The 22,286-nt window shown below is 44.5% G+C and overlaps 1 protein-coding gene across 2 annotated transcripts; it reads left to right on the forward strand.

Moving 5' to 3' along the window:
* The first annotated feature begins 1,782 nt into the window (after nucleotides 1-1,782).
* On the forward strand, nucleotides 1,783-17,235 carry Znf275 (zinc finger protein 275). Of its 2 annotated transcripts, none has more exons than XM_042667566.1 (6): nucleotides 1,783-1,892; nucleotides 4,051-4,128; nucleotides 11,214-11,305; nucleotides 11,782-11,887; nucleotides 12,630-12,734; nucleotides 13,134-17,235. In XM_042667566.1, exons 2-6 carry the CDS (start codon nucleotides 4,101-4,103, stop codon nucleotides 14,288-14,290), a joined length of 1,488 nt encoding a protein of 495 aa, XP_042523500.1. In that variant the 5' UTR covers nucleotides 1,783-1,892; nucleotides 4,051-4,100; the 3' UTR covers nucleotides 14,291-17,235. The 2 variants fall into 2 exon arrangements, with proteins under 2 accessions (XP_042523500.1, XP_042523501.1); XM_042667567.1 differs by having other exon boundaries at nucleotides 12,633-12,734.
* The last annotated feature ends 5,051 nt before the right edge of the window (nucleotides 17,236-22,286 follow it).

Below are 22,286 nucleotides of genomic sequence, written 5' to 3' on the forward strand. Positions count from 1 at the left end.
CTTTGGTGGGGGGGGAGGGTTGGGGGGGTGGGAGGGAGGATGGGATGGGAAGGGGAAACAAAGGAGGAGGTTACAATACTTGATAAGAAATGTACTCATTATCTTGCCCATGTAATTGTAACCCCTCTGTACAGTATTGTCACACAAAAAAAAATTGGAAGAAAAAAAAAACTTTGAACTATATCTTTTTTTTTTTTTTTGGTCAGTCATGGGGCTTGAACTCTGGGTTTGGGCGCTGTCCCTCAGCTCTTCAGCTCAAGGCAAGTGCTCTACCGCTTGAGCCACAGCGCCACTTCCAGTTTCCTATTTTGGTTTATTGGAGATAAGAGTCTCATGGACTTTCCTGCCTTGGCTGGCTTTGAACCACTATCCTCAGATCTCAGCTTCCTGATTACAGGCATGAGCCACCAGCGTCCGGCATGAACTATATCTTGAATTACAAAATTGACTAGAGGGATCAGAGATTTAAAACTACAACCTAGAAACAAGATTTCTAGAAGAAAATAAGGTCTTTGTGACATTGAATTAGACAAATGTTTATTAGTACAACATTTCAAAGTACAATATTTCAAAGTACAATAACTGTACAATTTTCTTAAAGAGAAAATTGAACAATTTAACTTCATCAAAATTGAGAATTTCTGCTCTTCAAAATCACTAAGAAAATGAAAAGCAAGGCACAGGCCAGAGGGAAATGCTTGCAAAACATATACCTGGCAAAGAACTTGTTCCTAGAATATACAAAACGCTCTTGAAACTTAAGATGCCATAAAAATAGAAAAAAGGTAGAACAGCTTCTCTGAAGAAGATAGATAGGTGGCTAATGAGGATATGGAAATGCACTGAAAATCAATAATTAGGACAATCCATCTCCAAACTACAATAAGGTGTACTTAGTAGAATAGCTACAGTTTAAAAGATTAACTATATTGTGTTGATACAAATGCACAATGTGTGGAAGTCTGATACACTACTGGTGGGAATGTTTAATCACTTTCTCAAGGCACCATATATTGAGAAAGCAGAAGCATGTGTCCCAAAGGCTTAGGACAGTGTAGGGCCATTAGCATCATTGAAGATTTGTTGACTGGGAAAAAAAATCACTTGGAACTAGCTATCATCTGCTTGGTAGGTTGACCCCCTAATTCAAAGATCCTGTCCTTTTTTTTTTTTTTTTTTATGGCATGATCTGCTATTTTGAAATTAAGACAAGTGCTTACTTGTTGGTTGTATACTCACTCCCTCCCCAAATCACACATAAACAGACAGGAGCTCTAGGTGCCAGCCATGTGCTCCAATAGGATTGATGAAATTTGGTTTTGCTCCCTGCAGTATTCCCCGTGTGTGGCACAGCAAGGATCACAATATAACTTTATGAGGAAGTTTGACTCCTAGAAAGAGAGGTTTCTTTCCTTAAGTGCTGTCTTTTGTTAATGTCCCCTCAGCCTCACCTCCATCCTGAAAGACACCAAGCGGGGAGGAGCCCCTCCATCCCTTCCGTACTTCTGGCCGATTTGTTTGCTCGTTCATTTGTTTGCTTGTTTCTTCATTTTTGCCTTACTTACTCTCTTCTTGATTCCGCGCGCTGTTCACAGGAGGTGTAGCCTGCTCCACCTCCTCACGCTGTCCCGCCCCCCAGATCCGCCTCCTTTCTGACCCGCCCCCTTTACACGCCAATCGAAGCCCAGAGGATAGGCGGGGCCTCGCTCGGGGTGGGGTCTAGCTTCCCTAGTACCCCAGGCGGTGCCCCCAGGCTCCGGAAACGCGCCGCAGGGCTGCTGTGCTCGGTTGGCCGCTTTCGGCTCCGTGGCGCTTCCTGCCACGCCGAGCCTGCCTGGGTCCCGAGAGCTCTACTCTTTGGAGGGCTACGCGTCAGCCGCTGCCTGGCTTGGGTGAGCATGTGGGCCGCGGGAGCGACTTACGGATCGGAGTGATTGTGAGGGAGGCGGGAGGCGGGAGGATGTGTTGGGCCGAGTGAGTGAGTGAGCGGGCAGGGCCGCTGGAGTGTTTGCGGGCCACAGGAGAGTATGCAGAAGAGGGGGCGTTTCAACACTAGGAAAACTGTTTTCGCTCAAGGTCTAAGGGGATGGATCCTGGATGGTGGGTACGACAAGGCCTTTAGGCCTGGCCTTCCCGTGGGGGGGGGCGGCAGGCTAGAGGCAGGAATGGGGGTGGCTGTGGAGGGCGCGAATGGTAGGGATGCCGAGGCCTAGGCTGCTCTTTGGAGGAGGCTAAGGGATGGATACTAGTCACGAGCTTAGAGAGAAGACCCTTCCCCAAAGCCTCAAGTGCAGTGGAAGAGGGCAGGGGGAAGGGCTTGAGGGACTTTCCCCGCAGTATGGGAAGGGGTTGAGCTTCTCTCTGGGGCCCTGAGGACAGTTTTAATGTGAGCCTTTTCATTCTTTCCATTTCTGTTAAAGTGATGCGGGGTGGGGGGGAAGAGGGGGTTGTCAAGTCTTAACTTAGCTGGATAGAGAGGCTTGGGGCCGGACAGCCAAGCTTGGTATGGAAAAAGGGGGCAGTCCTTACTGGTGAGGACAGCTCAAGGCCTTCCATGTGAACAGAGCTTTACTCTTGTCTTCCTAGGAGGCCCTGGCTTCAGGTCCACTCCCATTGCCTTTACTCCCTGAACTCCTTTGCTGGTTCTTTCTGTCTATATTTGGGTGATTAGTTACATGTCTTTTTAGACACACACACACATACTCCCACATATACTTGACTGCTGCCCAAATCCCATGGTTCCTTTCAAACAGCCCCCCTCCATTCTTGGCCTTCTTCCCAGAGGTCCCACCCTAATCCAACTGACACCCTCCAGTCAGCCTTGGCCTAGCCAGCTGCTCCCTCCAGTCTCCTTAGTCAGTGAAACATTTCTTCAACCTCGCCCCAATATTTTCCTTTACAAGAGGTTTTCAGATTGGATTGCTGGAATAGCAACTCACTTACTTAATGCAGCCTCACACCTTCATCCATTGGACTTTCCATACAAGCATCATACATAGTGTCTGGCACGGTCCAGTGTATTCCCTAAAAATGTTCCTGAATCAGTGTTTGGAATCTTATAAAACAGTGATTTTTAATGTCAGTGAGAAACCCTTTGGAAAATCTGCTAGAAACTGTGACTTCTCTTCCCATAAGTCCGGCCATCACCGTATGCCTAGTGGGTTCCCATCTCAGGCAGCTTCTAGGCTGAACCCTTTCTGATGTGAGCTAGAAGTGAAGTTGTCTGCCTCTGGAATCAGGATGGGACCCAGTATCTGTATCAGGCCCCTGGAGTTTGCATTAGAGATGCAGATTCCTTGGCACCACCCAGACCAACTGCTCTGCCTCTTGAATTCTTACTGAACTGTAAACCTGTCTTCTAATCTAGACTTCTTGGATAGCCTGGGACTCCTTGATATTTGCATACATCCCATTCCACTCCTACTTTAGAATCTTTCATATCCAGGCAATATCACCTCAATGAGGTTATACTTACAATATATTTTGATTTTGGTAAGATGCCATGCATCTTCTTCGGGAAATGAGAATATAAACCTTTTCTCAATTAAGTATAACAAACACTACCAAATCTCCTTCTGGTCTACCTTCTGGCTTTTTATAGGAGGGAAGGAAGATGGAAATCTAAACATAGAGACAGGTGCCCAAGCAAATTAAGAGAGGAAACAGATGCCTTGCCACCCCCCCCCCCCCCCACACACACACAGAAAAAGACACACACAGACACAAATATACCAGGAGAAACAGACTTTCCTGGTGAGATACCCTCCTTTTGGGTCCTTTAGGATTCTGCTACTTCAAGTGGCAGCCAGCTTGCACAGTAAGGGGTAGGCCCAAAATGTGCCTCCATGCCATGCCCTAGCTTTCTAGCTTCCTGGAACATAAAAATCAGGACAGGCTAAAGTCCATCACTTACATCCTGGCCTCACTGGGACACATCAAGACTTTAGTAGTACTTGTTCAGTCCCACAGCCTGCTCTACCATTCCGCACATTCCTGGAAAGGACATTTATGAGTCTGCTTCTGTTCACCCATATCATTTCAATCCAACAGGTGGTATCTTACCTGCCAGACTAATCACTCGGGAATTGTTCTAAGAAAAGATGAATCACCCTTTTGTGTCACTTTTAGGTAAGTCTGTGCTGTGCTGTTAGAATACCCATGGGTGAATGTCCAAGATAGGAGTTTTGTTCCTGCTTTGGAAGTACTTTTATTTCTATATATACCAGTTGCTGAACTATCTGCCCAGAGACAATTCTATCAACTGTAGAAACAGCTCATGGGAGAGAAGACATCTAGTAAGAACAATTTGGATGGGCCAAAAATGTGGCTTAGTGGTAGAGTACTTGCCTAGCATGCATGAACCCCTGGGTTCGATTTCTCAGAACCACATAAACAGAATAAGCTGGAGGTGTTGCTGTGGCTAAAGAGGTAGAGTGCTAGCTTTGGGCAAAAGCAGCTCAGGGACAGTGCCCAGGCCCTGAGTTCAAACTCCAAGACTAGCAAAAACAACAACAACAATTTGGAATCCAGGGGTTCTTCACATGGGAAAGGGAGCTGAAAGCACCCATGGGGACTAGATCTCGTCTGCATGTTTATAACTGTTTACTGTAGCCCAGAACTGACTGGACATGGCAAGCTAATTTCTCTCTTCTGGGTAGACGCAAGCTTCATGGCCTGAGAACATTCTGCTCAAGGGATGCTTGCAGGAGTCCAGGAGTTTTAGATGCCTTTCTGGAAGCTTCCCTGTGAGTCTTGTTTGGATGGCCTTGTGTCTTTTCTGTTCTACTCTCCAGGGAAGGAGAACACTTGAGAGGAGAACTGGCTATTTGTACACTGGGGATCTGGTGAAAGCTGGTCTTTGGGTTCAAAAATTACCTTTCCTAGTAGCCAGGTATACTCAAGATTGTCTTAAGTTCAGATGACCAGAAGGCATGTAATTAGTAACACTTTTTGTAACATAGATTGGTTTATGTCTGTAGAATTCACAGCAAAATGAAAGAATTACTTTAGGGTATCCTAATGTCTCTGATTCCATGCACTGAATTTAAATGATTTGGATGGTTAGATCACATTGTAATCTAAAGCACATAGTGGAACAATTTGTTCACTCTCTTGAGTTCTCAAAATTTAAAAACCATAATTTTGCAGATCGTTCTGCAGTAAATTAATGCTGACATCATTATTGCCTATGCATTGTGGCAGCAGATGTTTATTAAACAGCTGCAGTATACATGGTGTTTGGCTAGATTCAGACATGGTGTTTGGCTAGATTCAGGGTAGAATCTGCAGTTGTCCTTAATGGAACCTTCGTGCACTGAAGAGTTGATGTAGTCTTTACATTGTCAAATCCCATTTGAAGGAAGGTAGTATTAATTATATTAAGGGTTGCAGAATTGAAACTAGATGCCAGTGTAAACCTAGATACTCAGGATGCTGAGATCTGAGGATACCAGTTTGAAGCCAGCCCAGGCAGAAAAGTCCATGAGACTCATATCTCCAATTATGCACCAAAAAAGCTGGAAGTAGAGCTGTGGTTCAAGTGGTTGAGCATTATTTTTGAGTGAAAATGTTCAGGGACAGCACCCAGGCCTTAATATGAAACCCTAGGACCAGCACACCCACAGAAAAAAAGTTTCAGATTTATTTTCTGGTAGCATTTCTCTTAGCCTCCATTTCCCAGTTGTAAATAGAAGCACACCTTTGAGATTTGGATTTTTTTCTGCCCTGAGTGTGCCTTATGTTCAAGATAGCATTACCCTCTGTGTCTACAGCATATACTACAGTGATTTTCCTGTTCTGTATGCAGTTGCTTTAACCTTGATATCCAAAGCTAACTTTGATCAAAAGGCAGTGGGCACCTGTATTAGTCACAGCATTTAGCTTCTTTTCTAGATTAGTTCCACCATTTAATGTGGAGCAGTTTTTCAGTATGGATCCTAAGTGATCCAATTATTTTCAGGATTGATGATACTTTTATTTTTAACTATGTGAGGATTAGTATGTATTATCTTTTTATAATGCTCTTCCTTCACTTCTGAAGCTCTTTTACTTGATACATTTGGTTATGCACCTATTTGGCACCTTTTAAATGAGCTCTGTTTGTCCATAGGCTTGGTTACTGTGAGTGGTGATCATATAGCCACCTACAGCTGAAGTGCCCTCACACCAAACCCCCCTGAGCTAGTACTGGAAGGACCACTCTTTATTGCTACCCAGAAAGAGTTGATTAACAATTCTTTTGGGGGTTGTGGCTCCAAGACTTCAACAGTTAATAGCCAGTTAAGTAAAACCACTTCAGTAGGATTTACTCAATTAAACAGAACACTTCAGGAGGATTCATTCCATTAAATGTGGGTAGCGTGTACTGTGTTTATGTGTGTGGGGGTGGTCTATCTTGAGCAATGATGGCATATTAATAGGATAATCTGAAGGAAGTCCCTGAATACCCAGACATACCATGAGACTTATCTTCCAGTTGTGGCCTGGGATTACAAGATTGAATTTTATTTCTTTTTTTCCCTGGTATGGCTCCAAAAGTTTCAAACTTGAGAGATAGACCTTAAGTATGCCACTTAATCTCATGAATCCATGGTTTCCATCTCCATAAACTGGAGATAATATAATAACCATAGGTTGTCACAATCAAATTATGTGAAGGGTAATCCACAGCTCCAATTCTGCATACTGAGTACTCGATAAATGGATGCTTGTTCTGTTTAACATGTCACTCGCACACATATTGATACAATCACTTCACAATATATCATATACCTCCTTGAAGCCAGGAGCTGCTGAAAACATAGGGGATTCTGGGGGAAAACAATAAAAGAGAAGCCCCTGCTTTGTTGAAATTGGCGTTTTTCTTGAGAAGACTAAACAACTTCATAGGGGACTTCCATTAATGTGTTTTAGTAAACTATGATGAAGTTAAAGAGTAAAGATGTTTGAGAAGGTAACATTTGAGTTAATGCCTGGCATATTTGAAGGACCTTCCTAGCCTGTATGAATAGTATTTTAGGCAGGTTCACAGGCCTTGCAGGCATAAATGAGAGGTGTGTAAAAGTCAGGGTGTCTAGATGGAGTAACTGAGACATGAGGGGTAGGGTATGTGATTGGTGGACTGAGCCAGGGCCTTGTATAGGAAGGCAATTAAGAAAGTCTGTAACAGGTCATTTTTGTTAAACAAAGGGTGCATATATGATATGATGTCTTCCTTTTCATTACATTTGCCACACACCAATGTCCATTGTAAGAAAATAAATTATGTAAGAAATTTCTAACCTGTTTGTTTTGTATCGGAAGCCAAAATCAAACTAGATATTGACTATCCACACCAGGAAGGGTCCAAGAGACCACAGTGACCCTGCCCTAGTGATACTAGGACACAGAAGGGGCTTGCCTGCTAAACATACAGGGGAAAAACTGAAAAAACTTCTGTGCTAGGAGACACTAAAAACTGAGAACAGAGTGTTGGGCACCATTGGCTTACACATGTAAGGATCTCAGTTTGAAGCCAGCTCTGGCAAGAAAGCCCATGAGACTCTTATCTTCAGGTAACCACCAGAAAAGCTGGAAATGGAGCTGTGGCTCAAGACCTGCCCATACCTGTCCAAGGTGCTGATAGCTTGTGTGGGAGGAACCTAGCAGATCTATTTATCCTATTGTCTCTTGAGTTCTAAGCGTCTTTCTTATACAAGGGCTACCAGGATGTTTAAAAAGTGCCCTTTTCTGATATCTCACACATAGAGTTTGGTTAAACTTTAAAACTTTACACATTGCAGAAAGAGAGGACAATCCTTTCTAGACATTTGATCATCCCTCGTGTGCTACATATTCATATAAGTATAGGCGTGCTTATTCCAGCTATGAAGCACTCTCTTTCTTTTCCTTTTCCTGTGAAAATGGAAATCACATAGTTATTCTTCCCGCATTCTTTACCTTCGTTGGGATTTCAGGGAAAAGTTAATTACTTCTGCCTTCATCTTCAATAAAAAATTAACACTTTTGTAATCTACTGCATGTCATCCTGTTATCTGATTTTATATTAAAGTCCTTCAGTTTTCTTTTTAATCCGAGTTCTATGAATCTTCAGAGCCACCGTCATCATTCACCCTCTTTCCACTACATACATTTTTTATGATGTTGGAATTAGAATTTTCCTATTGGTTATAGTTTAGTTTTACATAATTTTAACATCATCTTTGTACATAGCACATAACTGAGTCTTACTTTTAAGCACAACACAATCACCTCTTTTTTTGGAGGGTTTAGTCCATTTATATTTAACTTTATTATCCATGTGACTGAGTTTAAGTTGGTTATCTTGCTATTTATTTGTTTGTCCCATCTGTTTTTCCCCTTCCTCTTTCTTTTGGATTATTAATATTCACCAGAGTCTTGGAGGGCTTGCTAAAGCACACCATCATATGTATTACTTCTGCATGTTATTTACCCCACACCACCTTGTCTCTGTTTTTATTTGAAATGATCAATATTTTTAAGGATTTAAAAGTGAAAAAAGTAAAAATCTTTTATCTTTCCCCATGTATTTAAATTCCTGATATTCTTCATGTCTTTATGTAGATACAAGTTAATCTAGTTTTACTTTCCTTTTACCTGAAAAACTCCTTTACTGATTCTTATCATACAGGTCTGCTGGTGACAAATTCTCCTGGATGTTGTCTGGAAAAATATTTATTTTGCTTTCACTTTTGAAAGACATGTTGCCTAATGTAGAAATGTAGGTTGAAAAGGTATTTTTCTTTTAGCACTTAAACATGTCATTTAATTGTTCTCTAGGTTATATGTTTTCCATGAAGTCATTGACTTTTTTTTTTATTTTTCTGAATAACATTTTTCTCTTTATCACTTCTTTTCAGAAACTTGATTATTTGGATGCATCTTTCTCTAGGAGCTTCATTTGAGATAGTTTCTACTGTTGTATCTTCAAGCTCACCAATGTTAAGTTGCTGTTAATCACATCTGTGAGATTTTTTTTATTTTTAATATCCTGTTTATCTTTAGACATTTCATTTAGTTCTTTTAATCTTATCGTCTATCAGTCATTTCTGGATGCTTCTCTTGGCTGATTATTCTCCTTGCCATAGGTTACATTTTGTGTTTCTTGGCATTTCAGTAATTTTAGGCTGGATACTAGACATTGTAAGGATTATGTTGAGTGTCTGGGTTTGGGGAATTATGGGTTGTTTTCCCATTGAGCCCCATTTTAAACTTTTTGGCAGCACTGGGTTGGGACTCAGGGCCTTTTGCTTGTTAGGCAGGAGTTCTACCACTAAACTACACTTCCAGCCCTTTTTTTGCATGGGATATTTTCAAGATAGGGTCTTGCTTCTTGACAAGGTACATGGCTAGAGTATAATCCTGTCTTTTACTCCCCACCGTATTTAGGATGAAAGATGTGCAAAATCTTGCCCAGCTTCTTCTGTGGAGCTCGAGTCTCTTGGACTTTTTTTGTCCAGGCTAACCTTGGAACCTTGATCCTCCCAAATCTCAGACTCCAGTGTAGCTAGGATTGCAGGTATGAACCACCAGCAGCTGGCTTATTTGTAAGGTTTTGTAGGGTAGGTCTTATATAGCTTTGGTTTAGTAGTAAGAAAAGATGTATGGGAAGCTTGTTGTAGATTATTAAGGATTTAGCACAATCTTTTCAGAACTTTGCTGCAACTTCCGGCTGCCTCCACTAGCCTGAATGCTGGTCTGTTTCTCCTCAGTTTTTAACGAACCCACTAAGCTGTTTGGTTTCACCTTCTCTACACTCTCAATCTGGAAATTGCTTCCAGACAGAGAACTGGGGTTTTGACAGTGCTCACCTCATTTGTTTCTCTCAGGGATCATAATCTCATGCTTCCTGCAGCCCAGATCTGAAAATTAGTGTTTCGCAGTTTCTCCAGTTTTCTACTAGTTTATAATGATAGCAAGACATGAAATCTGTTCCTTGTTATACCATCCTGGCCATAAGTTGAAAGTTCTGTCCACCCCTTATAACTTAACATATTTAATCTTATTTAAAAGTCATTTCTGAAGCAGCTGGATTTTGTGGTCCTAGTGCTAGCACCTAAATGCTTCTTTTCACTTAACTGTGGGTTGAACTGAGTTGACATTAGAATATGTTTCTTTGAACTCAACAACAGAGGAGGCCTATGATGGCCCAGACAATGTTTCACATATTTTATTATTTAGAAGAAAAAGGTTGCATGTATGTATTATCGATCTTTTATTTGGCAACGTGCTGTTTGAAGGTCTTTTCTTTGAGCCTTTCTTTTCCAGACATTTTTTTAATCAACTTTTCATTTTGTTGAATGATTCAAGAGCAAAGTTTTCATGTGCAACTGACTTTCACCTGGCAAATTTATTTTAGTGGGGCATGGCTTTTAAGTGCCTCATCAAGGGTCAAGAAGCCTTGGTTCCTACACTTGGTTCCCTCTCTTTCTTTTAGTAGCCTGATCCAGTTTTGTTTCCTTTTACAAGGCTGGAAAGGGCTTCCTATCTCCTATTTGTTTGTTTGTTTTGGTAGTACTGGAGTTTGAATTTAAAGCTTCCCACTGGCTAGGCAGCTGTCCTGCTGAGCCACACCTCTAACCCTGTTTTTTACTTGTTATTTTTAGGATAAGGTCTCACTTCCCACCTGGCAAGCACCCTAGCCATAATTCACCTGCTATTGCTGGGATCACAGGCCTATGCTGCAACATCTAGCTTCCTTTCTTTGAAGACAAAATCTCATGAACTTTTCTGCCCCAACTGGTCTTGAGCCTCCCAAGTAGCTAAGATTACAGGCATGAGCCACAAGTACCTGGCTTCATTTCCTAATTTTTTCTGCCAATATTGTTTTTAGCCTTCCTGTACAGTATGTACTTTGACCTCTTCAAGGCTTCCTGTAAGGGAGGCCTATGGTCAGCCTGCCTTTTTAAGAGCTGGTCTCCTTGCCATAGGTTCTCTGTGGCTATCTTTGGCTTCACCAGGACTGGCATTTGTTTGCTTTATTTTGACCCCTCCTGGTTGGCCTATATTAATTTGGCATCACCTTACTTTCCCATTGTTTGAGTTAAGTTTTCTTAGGCATATCCATGCCTGGCTTGCATATGAGAAAGGACCCAACAGGACTTACAAACTGGGAACAGGAAATCGCCATTCCCATCACAGGGTACCCAGAAATAGAACTGTTGTCACTGATAGCTTTTTTTCACTTTCCTTAGCTCCACCTGCTCCCCAAGGTCTTGCTCTTACCCAGGATGGAACCCCAGGAAACCAGGTCCTGGCAGTCCCTCTTGAGGTGCCCGAGGCCCAGGTGAGCTGTACTTCCCTCTGCCTTGCTTGGGATTCTGTCTCTGCTTCCTGATTTTGGCCATAGCCTCTGCCTCTTGCCCAGCATGGCATACAATAGAGTGTGAAGCCCAGCTTTTGCCTCCCTTTATTGTCCTCTGTTTCTCTTCTGAAGGCTAAGAAATCAATGCACGCAGGACTTTGAATTCCCATCCTAGAGGTGGGAAAGCTGAATTTCAGAATGGGAACATGATTAAACTGAGATCCCTTGGCAAAGATAGTAGGAGGCCAGGGCTGGGCCACAAGGACTTCTTGAAGCTTGTAGTTGGATCCTCATGTTAGCAGAATACACACACACACACACACACACACACACACACACACACACTCACTCACTCACTCACTCCAGGCCCTCACCTCTTGCCATTAGCATTCTTTGTGACACCTCAATCTCATTGCAGACTAAATGGAAAGACTGATTATTCCTGGAAATTCTTTCAGGATTTGGTGCCATTTGATGTGGCATGGCACTTCACAAAAAGGGAGTGGTTGAATCTGAACCCTGAACAGAGGATGCTGGCATATTACGGGAATGTGACCTCCATTGGTAAGAATGAACTGAGCCCTTTCCCAGGTTTGCTGCCTCCTAGGAGTGGAGTAGGGACAACCCCACACTGCCTCACTTGTCCCTAGGTAATAGAGAAATGCAGAGGATCTGCCACAGTGAACATCTCCAAGTTCCCCAACTCCTCATGGCCCAGAAAGAGCCCCCTTGCAGTCTTTTATTATAACAAGCTTCTCACTAGCATTTAGAATACTTTTAATTTAATATATTGTCCTTGGATAAAGAACGAAGTAGATAGTAAGTAAACAAATAGAGCAGAAACACCACTTGATCTTAGCTGGTAGGCTGAAAAGCAGTTAGAATACTTTCATTAGCCCATGGATTCTATGAATTGTCTGGCTATTTGATTAAAGTTTATTGTTGAAAGGAGTGGACAGGATGAGGCTCTCTATGTGTGAAGGGGAGGTACTGGGAAGAAAGACTGTTGGGAGTAGCAGAAGTTCCCAGATCTGAGACGAGCATGAGATTCATGCTCGTGGGCACTGGGAGTAGACAGTGGGAGGCCACCTACCATGTCCCATTGGAGCCTCCCCAAGAGAGCCTGGAGTCTTGTCTTCCTCCAGTGCTCAGTAGGAGCTGGGAACTACATTTGATCTGCATGAATGTCTTCCCTAGAGTCACAGCCAGCCAAGTCTTTGAGGACTTGAAGGGGTTTTCCCTTTGAAGCCTTGCCTCTATTCTTTCTTCTGATGTCTGTCTCTTAACCCATTTCCTTTTCCACAAGCAGGAGTTCCTGTGTTGAATCCTACCTTGGTCTCACACCTGGCACAAGGACAAGTACTACTGGTCTCAGATTCATCCCTCGGCACAGTTCAAGCTAAACATTCCGGTGAGTGAAAAATAACCCAAAAAAGTATGAGGAAACTGGGAGGTAGGGAGGCACAGCTGACTGGTCTTGGGTTTGGTTTAGAGCTAGAGGATTGATCTGAGCTGCTGTAGTTGAGTTAATCTTGGGCACATTAACTGAGCTGATGGGAGTCTGAGATTCTGTTTGAGAGCCCATTTGAGGCTTCAGGGAGGGGTGTGGCTGCTCTCCCAAAGGGAGACCTCCTTAACACTCCTTTGTGTAGGCAATGTCCAGCGTTCAGGTCCTTTAGTCCTTCCCCTTGTGCTAGTTTCTGGTGGCACCTAGGTTCAAGCCCAGTGCTCAGCAGCTTAATTGATAGAGAAAAGCTGCGTCCTTCCTGCACTCTTTGCAGACTGCAGTGTTCCCTACTTATCCTTGCAGAAAGCACCTCTGTGACCCACCAGCTGACGATGGGAAAAGAAGGCCAGCCTCAGGAGACGGCTTCCACGAGCTACCCCAGGACCAGTGACCCCGGTGCTGAGGTCAAACAGAATGGGGACTTGGATGGGAGGGAAGGGAGCCCACCAAATCTACCCATAGAGCACCATTTCGCATGTAAAGAGTGCGGGGACACCTTCCGGCTTAAAGTGCTCCTTGTTCAGCACCAGAGTGTGCACAGTGAAGAGAAGGGCTGGGACTGTGGTGATTGTGGGGAAGTCTTCAGGAAGGTGTCAGAGTTTAATGAGCACAGGAAAAGCCACGTGGCCAGCCAGCCTCGACCTGGCCCCAGTCAGGCCCTGGAAGATGTCATTGAAAAGAGGGAGCAAATGGAGAGAGAGGCAAAGCCCTTTGCATGTGAGGAGTGTGGGAAAAGGTTTAAGAAGAATGCAGGCCTCAGTCAGCACCTGAGAGTGCACAGCAGAGAGAAGCCCTTTGACTGCGAGGAGTGTGGCCAGTCCTTCAAAGCCAACACGCACCTCTTTCAACACCAGAAGCTTCACACTTTGGAAAAGCCCTTTGCCTGCAAGGCATGCAGCCGAGATTTCTTGGATCGTCAGGAACTTCTCAAGCACCAGCGGATGCACACAGGCCACCTGCCCTTTGACTGCGATGACTGTGGCAAGTCCTTCCGGGGCATCAACGGCCTGGCCGAGCACCAGCGCATCCACAGCGGGGCCAAGCCCTATGGATGCCCGCACTGTGGCAAGCTCTTCCGGAGGAGCTCGGAGCTCACCAAGCACCGGCGTATCCACACAGGTGAGAAGCCCTATGAGTGCAGCGAGTGTGGCAAAGCCTTCCGGCAGAGCTCCAGCCTTCTGGAGCACACTCGCATCCACAGTGGAGAGCGCCCTTACGTGTGCGGCGAGTGTGGCAAAGCCTTCCGGGGGCCCTCCGACCTCATCAAGCATCGGCGCATCCACAGTGGACTGAAACCCTATGAGTGTGACAAGTGTGGCAAGGCTTTCCGGAGGAGCTCGGGCCTGAGTCGCCACCGGCGGATCCACAGTGGGGCCAGACGCTGCGAATGCAGTAAGTGTGGCCGTGTGTTCAAGAGGCGCTCGGCCCTGCAGAAGCATCAGCCCAGCCACCAAGAGTAGACATGCCCGCACTGTGAGAGGAACACCTCTGGTTCCTAGAGGCCATGGCAGAGTCAAAGGAGATGAACTGTTTTGTACCGCTTAACTCTTTTAGTGTCAGAGAGGTTGAGCCAGCTTATACTGCCACCAGCAATTCCTAAGTGTACACATTTCCATTCTGCTCATCAAGAGAAGCTTTGCCGTTTTTACTTAGCTTGGCTTGTTCACCTGGCAGAAAGTACTGTCAAGGTGCTGTAATCGTCATGTCCTGAATGAGAAGGGAGATCTGGATGTAGGAGCAGGGAAGGACTGGAAGTGATCTGTTCCAAGCTCTGCCCCTGACAGAAACAAACACAGGTGCCTGACCATGGTATCAATCTGATGTGATCCCACCCTTCTCTAAGAGAAGCTTGCCCCCAACGCTTTTTGGCCTACTTGAGTTTATACATTTTTAGGGATGTAAACAGAGCACTCAAAAATCTTAATATTTAATTTATTAACTTACTTATACATACAATACCTATTGTAAATCACATCCTATATAGAATAATATATTAATTCAGAGAATACTCCTTTTTACCCTGCTACATTTTGTGAAATCATTTTATTCTAACTCCCCTCATGTGATTTTGAACTCATGGTCTTTGCAGACATGAGCATGAATCTCTTTGGGTCATCACACAAGTTTTAGAGCACAGCCAGTCCCTTCCATTTGAAGCCTGTGTGGCAGCACTGTGACAATCCCTCATGAGACTCTCACTAGAAATTTCCTCCTAAGCCATAAGAACATAATCAGATAGTATTAAGACAGCTCCTATAAGTGTAATATAACCACATAAAGTGGTGCTTTTTCAAATGACCTTTTAAAGGATATTTTTTTTAGCCTCTAAAACGTTAGTCCTAAGCCACACTCCTAGTAAAAGTTACGGAATTAAGGTTATTTCCTGCCTCAGTGTTTCTTAAGCCAATTCACTCTGGTGACCCCTATAGACATCCCCAAATAAGAGAGGCATCTCGGGAACTCGAGAATTGGGTGACAATGCCCCCTTGGAAACAAGAGCCTCTACTGTTATCTAGCCTAAATGGTATTTCTCCAGTCCTCCATTTGCTGCTCTGTAAAGTGGGCAAGCACAGTACCGACCTCCTAATGTTATTGTGAGGACTGCCATCACCCCTGCAGAGCGCTGCACACACCAGCACGGAGGTACACTCTAAGTTAAGGCCACAGTAACTGCTGTCATCCTACAGCTCATTAGTACCAGAACCGGGGATGGATCTCAGGCCTCCTGCCTACTAGTCTCATCTTTCATGCAATGACCTCAATACTATTCAGTTTTCTTGCGTGCAAATTGGATGTACATCTCCTTTGACTCATTACCAAGTTATCTTTGGATAGATTGACTTTATAGAGCAGTTCTTTCTATGTTGATGGCGATGTTCTTTTCCAATTTTTATTGCTCTGCTCTTTGTAGCGCTTCTATTATATTTCTGTTGTGCAAGCATTTGTTTTTTTTTAATCTATGTTAGCATTCATTTTTATCTAAGTTGTGGCTGTCTTTGCTTCAGTACTTAGATATGACACTTTCTTCTAGAATTTACCTACAAATGCAAAGTTGAATCTCTTGTCCACTGGAAGGTACATTTTCCAGGTGGACAATCAGGATGAGAATAGGCCAGAGAAGCAGGCACATTCCTCATCGAACATGCAGACTGTGTACTTCTGTGGGTGGTACTCGACTATCCAGCCTGGGCCCTGGAGGCACTCTAGAGACATGAGCATCACGTGCTGCCCAGAGCACACCTGAATGCTTGTCGATAGAATTCTAGCCACCAACAACAGGGCTTAGTCTCACCTATATCAGCAGGATGGTCTAAACTCAAGTCTGGCAGCAGCTGCCCCATCCTTCAAGCTCCCAGGAGCCTTGGCAATGCTGGGCATGGACTTAGTGACTGAGCAGATTTACTTAAATGAGAAATATCCCAGACACAAGAAGATTTGCTTACCTAATGTCATCACATGGACGTCATCCTTCTCTCGGTGAGTGACTCTGGAAAGAAACACCAGTTTAGTGTCTTCTACTTTGGACAAAGAGGGAGAAATATGCCCACATGTTCCGGTATTACTTCCTGCAGCCAAGAGAGCAGAGGCTTGAGGAGGAACTGTGTTTATCCAGTGGCCTCCTTGTCATGCTGATATGAGCTGGTTGTACTGGGCCTGGGCCAGAATGTGCAGTTGTCATGCCCAAGAGGGGCGACAGAGTAAGGTTCTGGAGGGCAGTGAGGCTGTTCTCACAGTCTGTGTGGCCTAGAAATAGAAGCTGGTCATGCTGATGTTGGTTTGTCACTTGGGATGACAGCATCCCACAGATGAAACAGCAGCCAGGGCCGGCAATAAGCTGGCCACACCAGGGCTGTGGCATCAATTCCCAGCAGCTGTGCCCATGGGGAGTACTAGAGAACTTGGACAAGAAGTATGGCTTTCTGACAGCCCACTGAAGGAGGCACAGGGCTCCCAAGTGGGTATAATCTGGAAAGCCTTACTGGACACCATTGTCCCTAGGGCCCCTGTGTCCCTATGGATCATCTCCATCCTGACCCACAGGCTGGAGGGAACCCAAGAGCCCTTGTTGAATACTAATTCCTTTTGCTCTCTGGACTCAGTGCTTGCATTTTTCTCCTGCCACTTTCATCTTTTTGAACTGTTACATGTTTTGTACACTCATCATTGGGGAAGAAGTGTTGATGTCTATCAGGGGAAAATCTGCCTCCTTTGCCTTGATGGACAGACTGCCATTTCTTGCTCATTCACTTGTCATTTGTCATGGATAATGAAAGGTCCCATTAGAATCTAGACTAAAGCATAGCCTACTGGTCATTACTCCCAGCCAGGTCATGGTGTCTTGGCATCCCTTTCTACCTTGCTTCATTTTTTGCTAGTTTTGGTTTGATTTCTCTTAAATCCTTTTTCAAAGTTAACACTAAAGATCATTTTTTAAATATTATTATTGCTGGATCAGCTTTTCATGGTGTTGGTGGTGAAATCCACACTCTCTCCAAATGTAGCCTGTGGCTTTAATGTGTTCTGTTGTTTCACCAGGTATATCCTTTGCTTCAGGACACATAGCAATGGGTTTTGTTTTTTAATCTCTAGGAATACTGCTACATCCTTTCCAAATGTGAGCAAGCTTCCTGTTGTGTGTATGCTTGCCTATGCATTCATATATCTACCTCATTGCATTTTCTTTCTAATCACATGTATTCTTACTGCACCACAAATGGAATGCTTTGGGATTACATGGAACTCTAGCACTCAGTAAAATATATGCTGTTACTACATTGAAAGAAAGAGGCCTATCTGGCTCCGGTGGCTAATGCCTGTCATCCTAGCTACTCAGGAGGCTGAGATCTGAGGATCATGATTCAAAGCCTGCCAGGGCAGGAAAGTCCATGAGACTCTTATCTCCAATAAACTACCAGAAAACTAGAAGTGGTGCTGTGGCTTAAGTGGTAAAGTACTTGCCTTGAACTGAAGAGCTGAAGGACAGCGCCCAGGCCCAGAGTTTAAGCCCCATAACCGACAAAAGATAAAAGAAAGAGCGCTCTATTGTTGGTTTGTTTGCCAGTCTTGGGACTTGAACTCGGAGCCTATGTGCCGTCCCCAAGCTGTTTCTGTTTAAGGCTAGCGTCCTACTATTTGAGTCACAATTTCACTTTTGGCTTTTTAGTGCTTAACTGTAGATAAGAGTCTCAGATTTTCCTGCCCAGGCTGGCTTCAAAACACAATCCTCAGGCTGGGAAGGTGGCTCAGTGGTAGAGTGCTTGCCTTGCAAGCATGAGGCCCTGGGTTCGATTCCTCAGCACCACATAAGCAAAAAGAAAAAAGCCGGAAGTGTTGCTGTGGCTCAAGTGGTAGAGTGCTAGCCTTGAGCTGAAGAGCTGAGGGACAGCACCCAAGCCCAGAGTTCAGGGCCCACAACTGGACACAAAAAAAAAAAAAAAAAAAAAAAAAAAAAAACCACAATCCTCAGCTCTCAGCCTCCCGTGAGTAGCTAGGATTTTATAAGTGTGAGCCACTGGCTTCCAGCCCCTCCATTGTTTTCATTAGTTTTGGGTCCTAGCTGAAACTTTTTAAAAAAGAAAAAAATCAGTTTGCTTTTTTCGGGGGGGTGTGCACTTATGATTATCTGTCAGTTGGTTGTGTCATGCCAATTCATGCATTCCTGGAAAATCCGATCACAGTGAGCATCTTCCATGATAGTGCATTGTGGGTATTTGATTTTGTGCTTGCAGTGGCATGGCACCTGCTCTGCCTCCAGCCCAGGGCTGTGGCCTTATGTGCCATGTGACTAGCTCTAGTTCACACTGATTAAACCAGAACCAACACCTAATCCAAGGGCAGTCGGCAGTCATTGGATGTGGCTAGAGATGATGGACTGAGTCTGTCAAGTCTGAAATAAAAAGAAAATTGGAGCTTCTGGTTGATTTTGGGACTAGAGAGAGAACCACTTGCATTTTTTGAGGAATGGCCCTTGTAGGTGGCACCAAGTCGAAGGTCGGTGGGCTCCTGCTGGACTTCCCAGCACTCATTTCGTCTCACTGGCCTGCGGGAGGACTAGCTGCATTATATTCTTGGCTTTGCTTGTGTCTACCCTCATTGTTTCATATGTGTTGCTACTATAGTCTCCCTTAACCTGAGCCAGCTTGAGTGGGTCTCTGCTTTTTTGCAACCTGTCCAAAGCTAATTTCATTTGACTATTTTTCTGCTTCCCAAAAAAAATTACATTGCTGGAATTCCTTTTCAACTACCCGGCTAGCATTCCTGACCAGGCCCACCTGACTGTCATGAACACTTGTTTAAATGTACTGTATTCTGTTCACTAGAATGGGTGAAAATCTATGCCTTCTAGTCTCCGTGAGTTTAACACGTGAATTTTTCTGCCCAAATATTGTTCCTTTCCTGAAGCCATGTTTGGTCCAGATAATGAGTTCATCACTGCCTATTCTGTTCTCCATTTTGGAAGTGTTTTCCCAGCAAATTGATCAGAATAGGGGATTGATAACTCCTCTGTTGCTAGTGTGCTTACATTCTAGAGTTCTCATTGCACCTGTCTGTATATTTACTTTCAGAAATAGAAATAGTCTCTTCAAACTTGACCATCAATGTTACTTGTATATCTCAGAGCAGTTGATATGTCCACCTGCGACAGTTTGTATTTCTGTTTTGGGGCACTCTTTTTCTTGTTCCTCCCCAACTTCATTACCTTGTCTGTTTTATGGTACTCACTAGAATCAGCCTTGCACTAGAGCTGTTTGTGGATTTGGCTTCTATCCCTCCCTCCCCCGCCCCCCCCATCCTCCACTTGTTAGATTGTGAGCTCTTAGAAGACAGGGGTTGCCCTTCGTGTTTAATTTCCTACCAAATCTAGCACAGTGCCTTGCATTGAGTAGATTTCAATAAATATATGTTAAATGGCATTGGTCCTCCTTGGCTTGTGTTGTCAAGACTTCATCAGTTCTCCCCCTTGTCCCTTCTCTACTCCATGGAATTCTGCCTTTGGAGAACTGCCCCCACTCCAGGGTTTCATGCACTGTTTTGGTACCCACTGGGACTGGCTATTTTAAGGCCTACCAAGACACCTGAAGAAAAGAGAAAGCATTCTTGATGAGGTGTAAGACAGGTTTGCCCAAAACTTGTGCTAGCCCTTGACAGAAGCAGTCTTTCACTCCCCCGGGTACTTCCGTCATCTTGCCGAGTGTTCCTCAGGTCTGAATTCCAGATGAAAGTGGAAGATAAAAGCCAAACTTTGGCTTCCTCCTCTAGGGATCAGGAATTGGGCCACAAATGGCTCCTAGAACATTTAAATATGTCCACCAATACAGACTGAAAAAAGAGGTAGAGGGGAGGGGTCAGTCCTCTTGGTTGCCAGGGCTTTTGTGTGCCAGAGGTTGAACTTGGTGCCTAGAAGGCCTTCTGTTGGCTATCTCAAGAGCTAATAATAGGATGCTTCTCTCCACACAACACTAGATTCTCATCACACCCTCCATCCTATCCCAGTTCTACCTGGAGTCCATGCAAGAGGAAGGACAAACACCATGCAAGTAAGCTTTGCTTTAATGCACGCTGCATTTTAGCTTGTCTTTCTCTTAAGGAAAATGAAGGTTCCAGAGCTATGTCTCATTCCAACTTCACTAGTCCCTCTGCATGCTGTTCTGGGCTGGGGCAATGGACAGAAATGTATAGTGGGTATGGTTGTGGGGTGGGGGAGGGGCTGTCTGCTGGGGCTAGAATCAGAGCCTGAGATCTCAGCTTTCTCATGGCTGGTACCCTACCACAGGAGCCACCTTCCAGTCCAGCCTTTTGCTGGTTAATTGAAGATGAAGTCTCATAAATCTTTCTTCCCAGCTGAGTTTGAACCATGATCTTCCAGATCTCAATTTCCTGGCTAGCTAGGATTACAGATGTGAATCATCTGCACCCAGGTTCTTCAATGCATTTCTTTCATAAGGCAACCACATAACAACATAGCTCCAGAGTTATTTTTTTTTCAGTCAAGCTCAATCTAAAATTCCTCACTCCTCATGCTTTTACTGGCCTCTATTCCATAAGCATCTACTGAGTATTTCTTATGTCCTGGACCCCAGACTCTATCTTAAAGAGGAAGAGAGACAAACATGAATCCAAACTATCCCAAGTGAAACTATGTAAACAGCCACCAAGCCATGTTGTTAGAATCCCCACACTTTTGTGGGTAACACTTCAACCAAAACAACTTCAGAGCCCGCAGGCACACCATATGAACACATGAGCACCCTCCATCCTCAGCATGCATTTGTTCCCAGCCGGTCCTACCTCAGTGTTGTCCTGCTTCTGTTTGTGTGCCCCAAGCTGTGTTCCAGTTGGCTGCTGCCATGAAGTAAAGTCTCGGTCAGCCTCAAGGGATAGCCAAGTCCAAGTATAGCTCCAAATACTCTGGCCCTGTCCTGAGTGCCAGAGCTGCTTACTGCATAGGAAAGCCACACACAATGTGCTTCATGGGATTCTTCATTTACAAGTCATCACTCCAGCGCCTTAAAGGTGGGCCTGCAGTCAGCTACACTGTGCTTGGATGTTGTACTCCTAGCTCTCTGTCTGTCCCTATCCTCTATCTCATCTTGTCACATAAACAACTTCACTCAAAAGTTCAAGTCCTCAAGCCAGGCATTGGTGGCTCATGCTTGTAATGCTAACTACCCAGGAGACAGATCTGAGGCTCACAGTTCAAAGCCAGCCCAGGGTGGAGAGTTATGAGACTTACCTGCAATCAAATACCAGAAAGCAGAAAGTGCTTAAGAGGTAGAGCACTAGCCTTGAGTAGAAAAGCTCAAGGACATCACCTAGGCCCTGAGGTCACGAACAAAGTTCAAATCCTCTTTGCTGTTGAATCCTGGGCTCCTGTCTGGGACTCCATGGCTCAATGATCTCTGGCACATCCTTTTATTGCAATATATTGTTGTGGTGTGACTACAAATGCCTCCTACCCTCTATCCCAGATGTTTCCACCTCAGCCCTACCTCTCTCACCACCACATGGACCCTGGACCAACAGAGGTCCATCAATGCCTTGTGTCCAACTTGGAAGGGTTCTCTCCCTCTTTCTTGGGTACTTTGTGCTGCCAGCTCCTGGTCCCACTGCTTGGAGTAGCCTGTACCTCCAGAACCCAACAGACTAGGACCAGTCCTAGAACAGCACTTGGAGAAGGGGTTCTTGAGGTAAATCCACTTGGTCTCACCACAAGGCTGAGTCCTCAAGACATCACAGAATGCTACAGGAGAGAACAGATTCGGTGCACAGATGCAAGCTTCCCCTGGGCACCCCTTCTTCAAAGAGTGAAGCAGTGGAGATGATGGGTCATATTGTACACTGGATGTGAAAGGACTAGGCCACACTGAGCCAACTGCCCCCCACCCTCAGCTCCAGGGACCGATGCTGCTCAGCTTGGTGCAGCAGCTCAGCAAGGTGGATAAAGAACTGATGAGC

Source organism: Dipodomys spectabilis, unplaced genomic scaffold, assembly GCF_019054845.1.
Source record: "Dipodomys spectabilis isolate Male_0828 unplaced genomic scaffold, ASM1905484v1 ptg000411l, whole genome shotgun sequence".
Lineage (NCBI taxonomy): Eukaryota > Metazoa > Chordata > Mammalia > Rodentia > Heteromyidae > Dipodomys > Dipodomys spectabilis.